Raw genomic sequence first — 14049 nt, forward strand, 5'->3', positions numbered from 1 at the left:
TCCCTCCCCGGAAAACGAAGCGTGGGAGTCATTTCGGAAGCAGACGATTGCGGCAGTGAGTGGCTGCAATTCCGCCGCGGATGTTACGTTCACCGACTGGATGTGATTTGCTGCGGTCCACTCCCAAGAAATTCTGAAGGTTAACAACGTTTGAATTGCCTCAAGAGGTGAGCGACGGTGATGTCTGCGAAGTGCACATGCGCATTATCGAGCGCGCTTCCACGCTGCTTTTGTTAGCTGTCAGTGTCGTGAATGGAACCGCGCGTCGCTAGCATCCATAGAGAACAAGTTAAAGAAGTTGGGTGGATACTACGTGGCTTAAAATTGAACAAGCTTTTGCACTTACTGGATACGCTGAACCTAATGATGGTATTGAAGAAATAGCAACCCACAATCTTGTTCTCCTTTTTGCCATGTTTTTGGGAAGTGCACGTCCAATGCAAAGTGATGATGAATGGAAACTTTCATGTGAAGTGCAACTTTAGTCAATTTAAGATTAATGCGATGGAAGATCAACAAGTGGAACGTTAAACTTCTGCAAATAGGAGAGCAAACACTGTTCTTGACGCCTGAAGAAGTAAAAGTGATTGGTCTGGTCACAATGACGTCACACGATCACAACGGGGACACTTCGTTAAATACACATCATATCCATCCTTTACCACACACATTTTTACTGGAACTGTGCATAACACAATCAGTGGCTGGATTAATTAAAATTACAATGTTTTCAAAATCCATTATTTTTTTGCTACCTCTATCTTTTGTAATGATGGAGACCACAGATGCTTGAATCATCTCAACAGTGTCCCACAGGGTTGTGTTTTGGAGCCTTTCCTATTTTCATTGCAAATTCTGTGTGGGACTGCTGCGGCGTTACTCTGTTTTCTTAAGACACTTTGTTCTCTGAACAATAAGAGTTGTCTTAGTTTGGAACCTTCGCCTTGTGGGGTCAGACTGAGGTTGGCCTATTTAACCTTAGAATTCAGGGTGCATGAGTTGTGATGGTAAATTTAATAACGGGAATGTAAGTGTCCTCGCAATCAGGGAAAGTCAAATGAATGCAAGTCTTCCGGCCAGGCGGGGGTCTCAGTATCGGGGTGTCTGGTATTGACACAAAGATCCTCTGTTGGTCACTATGACAATCCTAACAAAGTGGTGCAGAGATTCTCACTCTTTTACAGTCAAGTTCCTTTAACAGAAAATTACTGGCAAGTTATTGACACAAGTATTCCACCATTAGATACTTAATTTATACTGTACCTTGAGGGAAATTATATTGATGAATAATTGTACACAGAGTATGCGTAGTGTAAGAAACTACTATAAATTTTTAGCCAATTTATAAAAATTACATCTTAAAAAAATACTTCAATACATTAAGTTTTGTGTTAACAAATTTAAAACAATGGGTTATTTAGCAGAAACAAAATCATAATAAAGGGAATTAAAAAAACAACATACTGTATTAAAAACAAAAGCTTATTCCACTAAAGGACCGTCTGCTAACCCTAACATGAAGTTATTTCCATACAAAATCCTTTGTAGTGGGTCTGTGGGCTCGTCGGTGCGTGGGAGTAGAGGGGAAGTGCGAGGGTGGAGGTGGAGGGCTGTGTGTCTTTAAACCGGCTAATCCTGCTGCCCTCAATCTGTGTGGAAGAGGCAAGCAGGACGCGTACTACGCGTCTGCCTCCGACACTATTGCCTCGGCTTAAGCACAGGATTCAAATCTATTTTTTTCCTTACATTTATTGGAGTTAATTCTTGTCGGGGGTTTAACATGTCTGCTGCGACGGGTGTATCGGAAAACAAGGGCAGCGACCCCAACAAACTGGAGTCAGTAATACAGGTGAGCACCACCTGAACATTAACTGACAAACATGGCTTCAGATGTGTATCTTATTACATTTGTCGTTTCATTGCAGCCTAAATACATATTCCACTGTCATCATCACTTTTCTGTGTTGCCTTTGCGTTGCCCTGAGCTACATTACACAATGTTCTCGGAGTGTCAGCTGTACAGATCACAGTTTCACATCCAAATGTCCACGTTGCTCATCAGAGGCTGGAGGAGAGCGTTTTATCCGAGGAGAAGAAGCTGACTGTCCGGGGCCCCTCGCCGGATGCCCCCCCTACATGTCTACCGGCAAGAGTTCGCGAGATTGTCACAAAGAACCTCAACGAGAACTGTGAGTAGTCTCGATCCAAACTAAATATTCAATATATTGAGCGTATTTGAGTTGCTTTTAACGCTCTTGTTCTGTGGTCGTAGCTACAGGGGCCATGTCGTCAGTCATGTCCCTCCAGGAGGAGAACCGGGTCCTCCAGGGAGAGCTGGCCAAGCTGGAGGACCTGCTGGCACACAGCAGAGCGGACCGCGACGAGCTGGCCATCAAGTACAGTGCGATCAGCGAGAGGGTAAGGCGCCCGCAGGATGTTCATGCGTGACTCCAAAAGTGCCATATGTGAAAATAACATTCTCTGCAGGTCATTGTTCAGTGTTTTTTTTTTTTTCCCGGGCTCTTTCTTTGTCTGAGATTTAGTGGTCTCCCAGGTAATGGTGCCTGGAATGAACTGAAGTGCACTGTTGCTATGGCATCTGTTGCCAGGGGCGACTATAAACAGGGGCTTCAAGTCGTTTCGATGAGGGTCTCTTGGTGGGCGGGCCACAGCCAGTTTGGAGTTAAACATCACCAAAGGGGGCATTCCAACAAACGCTGTTGAGATATGCACGCACAGGCCACAACGTTAGCTTCTACTTGTAAAATCAAATGAGATTAATCTAAAATGATGACTAAGTGAAATATTTAACAATATGATTTTTTATTGTGTGTGTAGTTAAATAATCAAATTCACATCAACATTGCGATGTAGAATGCAATTTTCAAATCTCAAAGGCTGTAGTATGAAAAAAAAACGTTATTTTCAGCCAGTTTAAGCTTTATTTATTTTCTATTTTATTTTACTTTATTTACATAGTGTCTAGATATGTTTGTGTGCCGTCCACATGTTTGAAAAGTTCAAGTGATAAAGCTACAGATCAGTTTGCATTATTATTGTAATCTGATTCATGACCTATGGATTTATGTTTACGCCACACAATTTTTTATTTTATTTTGTGAAGTTGTAGCGAATGCTTAAAAGACAATTCTTTAGTAATTTAACAACTCTAATCGATGTGGATAAACTGTCTTTCATATTAGTTCATGGTTCACTTGCCTAACGTAAGCCTAACCTTTTAGACCAAAACATTTTTGCATGATAAATCTGATATGCTTATTTTTTTTGCTTGAGTTTGTTAAAAAAAAATACATGGGAAGATGACCTTGGGAAAAATTTGCATATTAAAGCACAATCACAATATTGGGGGTCTATTATTTTGGTTGCCTCATTTAGCTATAAGGAAAGGGGCACAAACTACAATTATTAGTATTTTTTTATGACCTCTTTTTAGCTTCACATTCTTTATCTTATTCTGCCACTTTATTAGCAAAGCGTCCGCTGCTGATTGAAGAAACTATCGCTTGCCTTTAATGAAGTTTAATTGGCCAAGCAAACACAAATACAGTGCGCCACAATTTTCACAATTTCTCTCAGTTCAACCTTGTGATCAATATGAGACTACATTCTATTTTAGGTCAATTTGCAGACCAACTTTTTTGTACAGATGTAAAAAAGAACCCGCAAAATTTTGGTGCGGAAAACCCATGTTCACATTCATGAATCATCATGATAAAAGTCTGTAAAGTGTGTATCCACAGTATAGATCTAATTTAGGATCCCCCCCCCTCCCCCTTAATTGAAATAGCTTGTGTATAGGATGTTATTAGATTGGACAGCGGTGCCTAATATAAATGAATATATTTCTTATTTCATCCTCACTTCATACAGCTAGAGCAGACGCTCCGTTTCGATTCAGGCGACAGCGACCACGACTCCCCGGAGTCTCGCAGCCTGGCCCAGCAGAACGTGGATCTTCGCAGGCGTCTGGATGAAGAGCAGGCGGCCTACAAGAGAAAACTCACTGCGTACCAGGAGGGGCAGCAGAGGCAAGCGCAGCTGGTGCAGAAGTTGCAGGCTAAGGTTTGTATTATCCAACTTCACTTGAGTTAAGATGTGATGTAGTTAGTTATGAAGGCGCTGCTGATTAATGTGCTGTGGCTTCAGGTGCTTCAATACAAAAAGAGGTGCGGAGATCTGGAGCAGATGCTTCAACAGAAGTCGGCAGAGTTTGAAAAACCTAGGCTGAGTGTAAGCAGCTCTTTATGATTTCGCAATTCTATTTCACTGTTATTTGTTGTTTTTGTTGCTATTTGAATTATGACTATCTGCGGAACTGCATGTTCTGGTTAAATTTAATTAAATGGGTTTCAATTTGAAACAATGCTGCAGTCAGGGTTTTCTTCCTCATTTTTTTTTTTAAAAGCAAACATTTTTACCAAATTGATATTGAGCCAAGTAAAATAATGTTTTCCAATTAGGACGCCAGTGAAACGTCAAATGGTCGCTGTCCAGATGAATCGAGCAGCAACCTGGAGGATGCTTTAATCCGACTGGAAGAAGAACAGCAGCGGTTGGTGTTGATTGAAAAACTCACCTAAGAGGTTCTTTGCATTTTCAACCCATTATCAATATGTTCTATTTTCAGGAGCAGCAGCCTGTCTGCGGTGAATGCCATGCTGAGGGAGCAGCTGGAGCAGGCCAGTTTGGCCAATGAAGCTCTGAGCCAGGATATCCGCAGACTCACTGCCGACTGGACGAAAGCCCGAGAAGAGCTTGAACAAAAGGAGTCCGACTGGAGGAGAGAGGAAGAGGTGCCGCAAGGATGCTTACCAAGCGTGTTTGCTTTTGCAAAAATAAACTTTTGTGATTCTGTTAGTCTTTCCATAGTTACTTTAACAGCGAGCACAGCCGCCTGCTGACTCTGTGGCGCCAAGTGGTCGGGTTCCGTAGGCACATCTGTGAACTGAAGAATGCTACTGAAAGGTATGTGGACGGATGGATAGGTGACTGACATATTGATTGATTGATGATTGACAACATTTTATCCCCCATGCCCCACCTCCGTCCCGCTCTCCACCCCACAGAGACTTGTCAGACATGCGTAACGAGCTGGCTCAGGCATCGCACTCTGCTCAGGTGTCCTGCACGGGTCTGTCTGCCACACTGAACACCAGAGAGGGAGGAGCCGCGTTGGCCCTGGAGCGCGAGAAGGATCTCAGGGCCCAACTGGAGCAGCAACTGAGGGAACGAGTGTCTGAGATGATGAATCTTCAGGCCAGGACGGACGCAGAGAGAAGCGAGCTCAACCTCAGGTTAGAGGCTGCTCTCCAGCGCCACCAAAAGTGAAGAGCCTTTTGCTCATTTAGATGATTACATGACCAATTATGTTCTTATGTGACCCAATCAACAGGTTGTCGGACTCAGTGCGCGAGGGGGAAAGACTGAAGGGCAAAATTGAGGAGAAAGAGAGAGAACTGGTCCTTCTGTCCAGGAGGCTTGAGGTGAGTGGACAATCAATCAGGACACTATTGCCATCTATCTGTCATCTGTCTGTCCATCGTCCATCCATCCTTATAGCTATCCATTCATCCTTATATCAATCCATTCATCCGTATATATCCATCCATCCAGGCAGCCCTCATCCATCCATCCGTCCGTCTGTCCGTATATACATCTATCAATCGCCCATCCATCCATCATCTGTATATCCATCCATCCGTAAATCATCCATCCCTATATTCATTCAGCCAGCCATCATCCATCCATCTGCCCGTCCGTTCGTCTGTATATCCATCTATCCATCGTTCATCTGTATATCCATCCATCCATCCCTATATTCATCCAGCCAGCCATCATCCATCCATCTGCCCGTCCATCTGTATATCCATCATCCATCCATCCATTGCTCATCCATATATCCATCCATCAATCATCCAACCAGCCAGTAATCATCCATCCATCTGCCTGTCCGTCTGTATATCCATCTATCAATCGCTCATCCATCCATCCATCCATCCATCCCTATATTCATCCACCTAGCTATCATCCATCCATCCATCCGTCTGTCCGTCCATCCGTATATCCTTCTAGCCATTGCTCATCAGTATATCCATCCATCCATCATCCAGCCAGCCAGCCAGCCATCATCTATCCATCCATCTGCCCGTCCGTCCGTATATCTATCGTTCATCCGTATATCTATCCATCCATCCGTATATCCATTTATCATCCATCCATCGTGTAGTGTTTGAACCTGATTGATTGGTCCGCGATTTCTATTACAGCAAAGTTCAAAACTTTATAATCTCACTAGTATGTTGCCGTGCAATTCCTTAAAACTGCAAACTACAATCCATAACGGACATATTTTTAAACGAATAAGTCTTTGAAAATCAGAACTGAGCATTGTCATATTTCTAGCATGCAGGGTCTTTTTCTATTCTGATTATGGTATTCTGTTGATTATTTTGCCTGCAGGAGCAGAGCAGCAACGACGGAAGCGACATGCAGCTGATGAGAGCTCACACTGAGACGCTGTTGGACACTCTGCGTGACATCGCTCAGGTGAATCGACCACATTTAATGGCCATGTCGTCACACCATTAGGATGGAGGGTCATCATGCTATTGATTTTTTATTTTTTTTTAGACGGTGTTGACAGACGCAGACTCATCAGAGGCAGATCAGGACAACTCTGTCGCCCCCCTGCTGGCCTTTATCCACAGCGCCCCCCCTGCCGCTCCTCCTCGCAGGTCATCCTCCCCCTCAAGGCTGACAACGCTCTCTGCTTTCCCGGAGGCAACCCTGTCGGCGCTACGCTCGGCAGTCACGCACAAGACACTCCAGCTGCAGGTGACATACGCTCACTGGCCACTACATTAGGTACACTTGCATCATTTTATGAGATTCAAAAGAAGAGCTGCAAGCCTGTGACATATCCTTGCGATAAATGCGGATTTACTGTATTTCTTATTCATTGACATACACGTGTATGCTATGAATACATACAATATGTGAGGAAAATCACCCAATTTGGTTAAAAAAATCCAAACCTCTTGTTTGCATTACAACATCTCTGTTTTGCCGACAGGATGCCCGAGGGCGTTTGCTGTCTGCCCAGTCCTCCATACAGCAATTAAGAAAGCAGCTAGCTGAGGCTGATTCAGCCAGAAGGGATTCGGATCAACGACATCAAACGCTGCAGAGAGAGCGTGACGCTGCCCAGCGGGACAAAGAGACCACGCAGCGAGAAAAGGACCGCCTGAGGCAGGAGAGAGACACGCTGGCCAGGTTCACACATTTGTGATTAACTTGTTTCTAGGCTATGTTAAGTCGGAGTTCACATTCTGTTACCCATGTCACATCGAACCTTTCCCTCACTTTCCCAACCACCAATACTGTGCATCATTATTTCTATTTCTATATATTTTATTTTATTTATATTTATATTTATATTTATATTTATATTTATATTTATATTTATATTTATATTTATATTATTATTTTTTTTATTTTTTTTTTCCCAAACAAATATCAAAATTTTCCCTAAATCTATTTCAATGTATCATTACTGATGCAGTGAGAAAGTGAGCTTGGAGAAGAGCATGAAAGCAGCTCAGAGCAGCAATCAGACTCTGCAGATGGACTGCGAGAAGCTGCAGCTGCTTCTGACGTCCACGCAGCGTGAGAAAGACCACCAGAGGGAGGAGAAGGACGCTGCCTTCCAGGAGAGGGACCGGGCCAAGGCTGAAGTTCAGAGGATGTAAGTAGGCTAATTGAAAGTGAGGCATTTGCTGACTGGAAGTCATTCAGGAGATTTTGATTTGATCCTGTTCGGCTCTCATGATTGTGCTAGCTTACTGAGCTTCTTGTAAGTTGCCTAATAGATAATGAGAATTGATGAGCGGGTATATTGTGAATAAATGGAATTAATTGACTGATCAAGTGAGAATCATGTCAGGTGACTATGCAAGTTTGGATGAGATTAAGGGAGATATTATGCATTTTTTCACAATTTAAAGGGGAAGTCAGCACCAATAATATGTTCTATGCAGCCCCACTAGGCTAAATATGGTATTCTGGTTAATAGTGTTACTGTTGACTGAAAATAACATCAATGTCGATCAGGGCTCAAGTAACAACCAATCACAGCTCAGCTTCAGAAAACAGGCGAGCTGTGATTGGTTGTTGCCTGAGCCCTGAGCAAAATTGATGTTATCTTCAGTCGACAGCATGTGGCAAAATGGCTGCCCCCTGAGATGGATAAAAATGGCTGGGTTCTGCTTCATAACTCATATTCCAAAAATGTCATATTAACCAGAATGTCATGTTTAGACTAGTAAGGTCACATGTAACATATTATTGTCAAGAAATGTTTAAGGTTGATTTCCACTTTATATGTATTCCAATTTATTTTAGTCAGAAGCAGTGGGACCAGAGCGAAAGCCGAGCGTCTGCCCAGCGTGGCGAGCTTTCTGCAGTGAGGGAGACTCACCAGCAGGCGGAGGTTGCAAGCCAGTTGCTTGAGAAGGAGCGAGCCCAACTTTCTGAAGCACTCACTCGGGTACGTTCTCTAAACGAGTGGACTTAATTTGTATTATTTAGCAACCCTATTTCTGAGCCTTTTTTTTTTTTTTTTTTTTCAGGCTGAGAGCAGCAATTCAGAACTCTCTTTACTGATCAATAAGCTCCAGTCTGAGGATGCAGCACTCAGGGATTCATTGGCCAAAATGGCCAACATGAATGAGGCGCTATCTCAAGATAAAACAGACCTTAACACCTACATTCTCCAGGTAGATCACAATTTATTTGCGTCGATGACATTATCTCATAACCTCTCCGGAGTGTTGACGATGAACTCTGTGATTAGCTGGAGGACGAGAAAGCCCTACTACACACTCAGAAACGTGAGGCCGAGCAGGAGAAGCTGACCATCAGAGATGAGTTGGTCCGGTTGGAGCAGGACCGAATGGAGCTGGACTCCGCCCGCATCACTCTGCGCCAGTCCCTGCAGGATACGGAGCTGACCCGTGTGGGGATGGAGGCGGAGCTTCAGATTCTCAGGGCTGAGAGACTGAAGCTGCAGGAGAAAGTCACGCAGGTACGGGTGCTGTCATATTATCAAGATGACATCATCTGTTCTTTCCTCCTTGTTAGTGTTAATTTTATCAGACATTTTAAAATCTAGTCTCAGTTTTAGTCCAGTTTCAATTAAGTCAATTTTTAGTTGACTATAGATCTAGCATATTAGTCTTCATTTTAGTCCAAGAAAACATCATTTTATTTGTCTAGTTGTGGTCTACAAAAACTGTGAGCGTTTTAGTCTAGTTTTAGTCAGCAGAATATTTTTTTTGTCAGCAGATAATGTTGAACATTCAGATCTAATACTATTTCACATAAAATGTTCTCTCATCTTTTTGATGAAAAACAAATTGACACACAATTACAGTATATAAATAAGTGGCTACTATGGCTCCATGCTACGAGTTAGTAAATTAGCCAGCATTAGTTAGTGGTTGGATTAACACCATTAATGATGGAATGTTATAGCCATATACCTTTTTTTTTTTTACCTTTCACCGTGAATCCACCTCCCGTCTGTCCCATGTATTTGTGCATATTGCACTCGCTATCTGATTTGAAAGGCGGTGCAGAGACAGGATTTCACAAAATCATATCATTTTTGTCTCGTATTTGTTCATGAACTAAAATGTCCATGGATTTTACTCCAGTTTTTATTAAGTGAAGTACATTTTTGTCTCATCTTCATTCATTGATGAAAATACATACTGATTTAGTCCCAGTTATTGTTTATTAATGAGGGTTTTCGTCTAGTCCAGTCTAGTTTTCATCTGTTGAAAAATGCCTGTTGACGAAAATATTTTTGTTTAGTTTTTGTTAATGAAATGAACACTACTCCTTGTCAGCTCTGTAATGAGGTGACCTCCCTGGGGTCTGAATTAAGCCTCGCCAGAGGGGAGGGCCAGCGCAACGAGGTGGCCTTAGAGGAGGCCGGGCGCAGTCGGGCAGAACTGGCCAGAGACAAAGCAGCTCTTCTAGTCCAGCTGACGGCATCCGAGAGAGAAAACAGCGCGTTGTCGGAAGAGCTGTCCACTTACAGGCACGCGTTTACAGTCAGGAAATCCTTTTCACCCTATCACATCATAATTGTAACGTGCGCGTTAATACATGCAGGTCGGACCGTGAGTCTCTAGAGACCACCTTGTTTGAGGTGCAGCATCAGCTTGCTCAGGTGGAGTCTCGCAAGGAGCAGCTCGAAGCAGACAACCAAAACCTTCGAGTGCGCACTGACACGGCAACAGGTGAACGATGGGGAGGGAAGAGCCAAATGGCGGCTTCTAAATCGCATATTCGCTTTAACAGATTGCACGTGCTAAGATTTAGATTTTTTTATTTTATTATTTTTTTACCTCAAATCGTAGGGACTAAATTGCATATCCTATACCTAAGCAGGGATAGATTTCACCTTCCCTGATTATTATTATTTTTTTATGATTTCCAGCTGAGCTGCGCCGTGTTCGTTCCGAGTCAGAAAACACTCTGGCCCAAGCTGAAAGGGAGAAACACGTTCTGACGCAGACGCTGAATGCAGCTCATCTGGAGGCCCAGCAAGCTTTGTGCAAGGCCACCTGCGAACATCAGGAGGAGGTGGAGAAACTTGTCGCAGAGAAGGTGAGGTCACTAGCCGCCTGGTTCCAGATGATAATAAATAATGTCACAAATCAGTATTACTGCATTAGAGCGCATCATCATCATCATATTTGTGACTGTGGCTGGTCCCATCCGTAGGAAGCCCTGCGGCAGAGCCTTACGATGGCCCATGACGGCACGCTGAAGAAGCTGAGGCAAGAACTGGAGGAAGAGCGTCACAAAGCACAGAGGGAGAAGGAGGAGCTGCAAAATGATCTGAGAACTCTCCTGCATGATCGAGATCAGAGTCTGCTTCAGGCGGAAACAGAGAAACAGCAGGTTAGCACACCTGGTCATATACAATACTTTTGAGTGCCATTTTTTATTATTTAAAAGACATACATATTTTGTTGTCGTTTTTGGGGTGGAACATGGACGAATGAATGGATTTTGCAATGGGGAAAGATTAGTGTTTGGAGTTATGAGCGTAGTCATTAAGGGGAGTCAATCTTAAACATTTCTTGACAATAATATGTTTTATTTGACCTCACTAGTCTAAACATGACATTCTGATTGATATTACATTTGTGGAATATGAGTTGTTCAGCAAAATCCAGCCGTTTTTATCCGTCTCAGGGGCGGCCATTTTGCCACTTGTTGTCGACTGAAGATGACATCACAGTTGCTCAGGGCTCAGGCAGTGACCAATCACAGCTCACCTGTTTTCTGAAGCTGAGCTGTGTTTGGTTGTTACCTGAGATCTGAGCAACTATGATGTCATTTTCACTGGACAGCAAGTGGCAAAATGGCCGCCTCCGGATATAGAATAAAAACTGCTGGATTTTGCTGCTTAACTAATATTCCACTGACGCAATCTAAACCAGAATACTGTATTTAGACTAGTGGGGCAGGCAACAGAACATATTATTGTCAATTAAAAAAAAAAATTTTGGGGCGACCTTTTCCCTTAAGTCAAGGCACCATTGTATTTTCATCTTTCCAGGCTCTGTCACTGAAGGAGGCTGAGAAAGCGGCGCTGTGTGACAAAGTGTCGAGTCTACAGGCCGAATTATCAGCCTTGGCCCTCGAGGCTGAGCGCAAGGCCCGAGCAGTGGCTCTTTACAAAGAGCAGGAACAGGTGAAACAAAGAAGTACAACCACAATGATAAACATACAATTATATACTGTATATATATTTTTTTTACCCCTATTGATGTTTTATTTGAAATATTTACAAAAAAAACTTTGTTGCAGGCCAAATTCTTTGCTCTAACCAGTGAGTTGCAGGAGGTTCGGTCTCAGCTCGAGGATGCATCTGCTTTTCACGGAAGGGATCTTCAAAGTCTGCGAGAGACACTTAGCGACTTTCAGTCACGTGCTGATGGTGCTGTCAAAGAGGTCTGTACATGATTCTGCAGCTGTGTAAATACAAAAAAAACCTTTTACATAAAATAATGTAAGTTCTTAAAGAGTACTTAAAGGCATCTCATTCAAAACTGTTTTGTTAGAAAGTAATCTTTTCCAGAAAAAAAGAAAAAAAAAAGAAAGTAATCTTTTCCAACCTGGCTAGTACATTACTACATTTCTTTCAAAGTCCGTGAGAAAATGCCAGCACATGCAGTATTGTTGTTCATTCTGCCTGCTCAATTTTAACCGGCGCTTTCCCTGTCCAGCTCGAAAAGTGCAGATTTTCTCTGGCTGCCAGCGAGGAAAGTCGAGATAAGCTCAGGCGAGACACGCTGGAGGCAGAGCGTCGTCTCAACCAAGCGCAGGACGAGGCGGAAAAATACCGAAGGGAAGGAACAGAGCTGCGCCGCAGCCTGAACGACGTCTCCAAGGAGAGAGACACCCTCAGCCTGTCCAACTGCCAGCTGAGGGAAACCCTACGAGGGGTCGAGACGGAGAGAATCAGGTGAGCGCTCTCGGTGACAGAAATGGAGATACCGTTTAGGATATTCTCATCAGCGTGCGTGTGTGTCGATCAGTGTCAAGCGACAGTGTGAGGAGAAGGAGCAACGACTGGTCGTGCTGCAGGAGAATTTTTCATCTTCTCAGAAGGAGGTGACGGAGCTGCGCAGCTGTCTTAGGGAAGTTGAAAGGTCACGCCTGGAGGCGCGACGAGAGCTTCAGGAGCTGCGCAGGCAGGTGAGACGGACCTTCGTGATTCAGGATTCATACTGTATAGTTATTGTCATTCACACAGTCATATCAAATTGCGTGTTAACATCCATTCAAAAAACAGTTAACTCCAAAAAAATTGTGCTATGACCAAATTTTGAGTATTTGTTGAATGGGTATGTGACTTTCAAGGCCTTGTTATGTCTCACTAAAATGATTCCCCAAAAATATCTAGTGTAATCCATCAACTGTAGACAGGAAGTTAAACACAAAGAAGATAGTAAACCACCCAGCTTGTATATGACAATATTATCCCCTGTCAAAGGTAAGATAAGCACTTTGTTTGTGGGTTCCAGCTGAAGGTCCTGGATGGAGAGAAGGATCAGAAAGGCAGGGAGGTAGCGGAGCTGCAGACCCGCTTGTCCTTGGAGGAGCAGCGTGAGGAAGAGAAAGGGAAGGAGGTTTTTACCCTCAAGCACAAGTTAACTGAAGCTGAAACTGTTCAAGACTCCCTAAAGAGAGAGGTGAGGATATGTAAATTATTTTCCCTCTGGAGTATAGCCTTGAGATATGCTAGCTCCTTTTCAAGTGGATCAAACATACATGTCAAACGTAAACTGAGATGAGATCATCATTATTTTCATATACAGTACTGTATGGTGTGTTGTGAAATATTTCCAATTTTTTAAAATAAGTGCCCTGCCTTGCCTCTAAATAAACAACATCAGCATAATCCTTACACTGAGAGTAAAACAGCTTCATTTGCCACTTTGTTTTTCTCAGCTCAACCTGTTTCAGAAGCGGCTGGCAGAGTCTGAGTCTGGCTGGCGGCTGTGCGAAAGAGAATTGACCGCTCAACTTCAGGAGGCCCGAGGCTGCGAGAAAAAACTGCAAGACGAAGCCAAAAACCTGACACTCCGTACACAAACGGCCCAGGACTCGGCTGGCGTGTACAGCTTGCAGCTGAGCGAAGCCCAGGGCCGACTTGCCGCCACTGAGGCGGAGCTAACGCGGGCCGAGGCCTCCAGGAGGGACCTGGAGTTTCGTCTGAGCGGCCTCCAGTCGGCGCTGACCAGAACGCTGGGCATTGGCGCAGGAGGAAGAGGGGTCAGAGGGAGGAGCCCCGGGGGCAGCTCTGCGTCACCCAGCCCCATGTCACGCCATCACAGCATCTCACCGCTACGCTCCTCTCTCTCGCCCCCTAAAGGTAGAAATTACTGTTTTTTTTCTCACTTGTATTTCACTGTGGGATTTGTTTGGTGGTACGGTATTCAACTA

At 43.8% G+C, this 14049-nt stretch overlaps 1 protein-coding gene across 2 annotated transcripts in view; it reads left to right on the plus strand.

Annotated features, from left to right (window-relative positions):
* crocc (ciliary rootlet coiled-coil, rootletin) overlaps window positions 1-14049 on the plus strand; it is a 25296-nt gene continuing 11247 nt past the window's right edge. The window contains exons 1-27 of one of the 2 annotated variants that reach the window (XM_077573278.1): window positions 1-167; window positions 2063-2189; window positions 2273-2418; window positions 3892-4083; window positions 4168-4251; window positions 4482-4573; window positions 4649-4814; window positions 4880-4986; window positions 5088-5315; window positions 5414-5504; window positions 6481-6567; window positions 6652-6855; window positions 7094-7293; window positions 7583-7765; window positions 8422-8566; window positions 8649-8795; window positions 8873-9103; window positions 9930-10123; window positions 10198-10325; window positions 10526-10695; window positions 10813-10992; window positions 11657-11791; window positions 11908-12051; window positions 12327-12565; window positions 12639-12798; window positions 13128-13295; window positions 13555-13978. In XM_077573278.1, coding sequence (XP_077429404.1) covers window positions 2284-2418; window positions 3892-4083; window positions 4168-4251; window positions 4482-4573; window positions 4649-4814; window positions 4880-4986; window positions 5088-5315; window positions 5414-5504; window positions 6481-6567; window positions 6652-6855; window positions 7094-7293; window positions 7583-7765; window positions 8422-8566; window positions 8649-8795; window positions 8873-9103; window positions 9930-10123; window positions 10198-10325; window positions 10526-10695; window positions 10813-10992; window positions 11657-11791; window positions 11908-12051; window positions 12327-12565; window positions 12639-12798; window positions 13128-13295; window positions 13555-13978 — 4234 coding nt within the window. In that variant the 5' untranslated portion in view covers window positions 1-167; window positions 2063-2189; window positions 2273-2283. Of the gene's footprint in view, window positions 168-1634; window positions 1850-2062; window positions 2190-2272; window positions 2419-3891; window positions 4084-4167; window positions 4252-4481; window positions 4574-4648; window positions 4815-4879; window positions 4987-5087; window positions 5316-5413; window positions 5505-6480; window positions 6568-6651; window positions 6856-7093; window positions 7294-7582; window positions 7766-8421; window positions 8567-8648; window positions 8796-8872; window positions 9104-9929; window positions 10124-10197; window positions 10326-10525; window positions 10696-10812; window positions 10993-11656; window positions 11792-11907; window positions 12052-12326; window positions 12566-12638; window positions 12799-13127; window positions 13296-13554; window positions 13979-14049 lie in introns of those variants that run through there. The other variant, XM_077573277.1, reaches the window with a different exon arrangement.

Source organism: Vanacampus margaritifer, chromosome 8 (genome assembly GCF_051991255.1).
Source record: "Vanacampus margaritifer isolate UIUO_Vmar chromosome 8, RoL_Vmar_1.0, whole genome shotgun sequence".
Lineage (NCBI taxonomy): Eukaryota > Metazoa > Chordata > Actinopteri > Syngnathiformes > Syngnathidae > Vanacampus > Vanacampus margaritifer.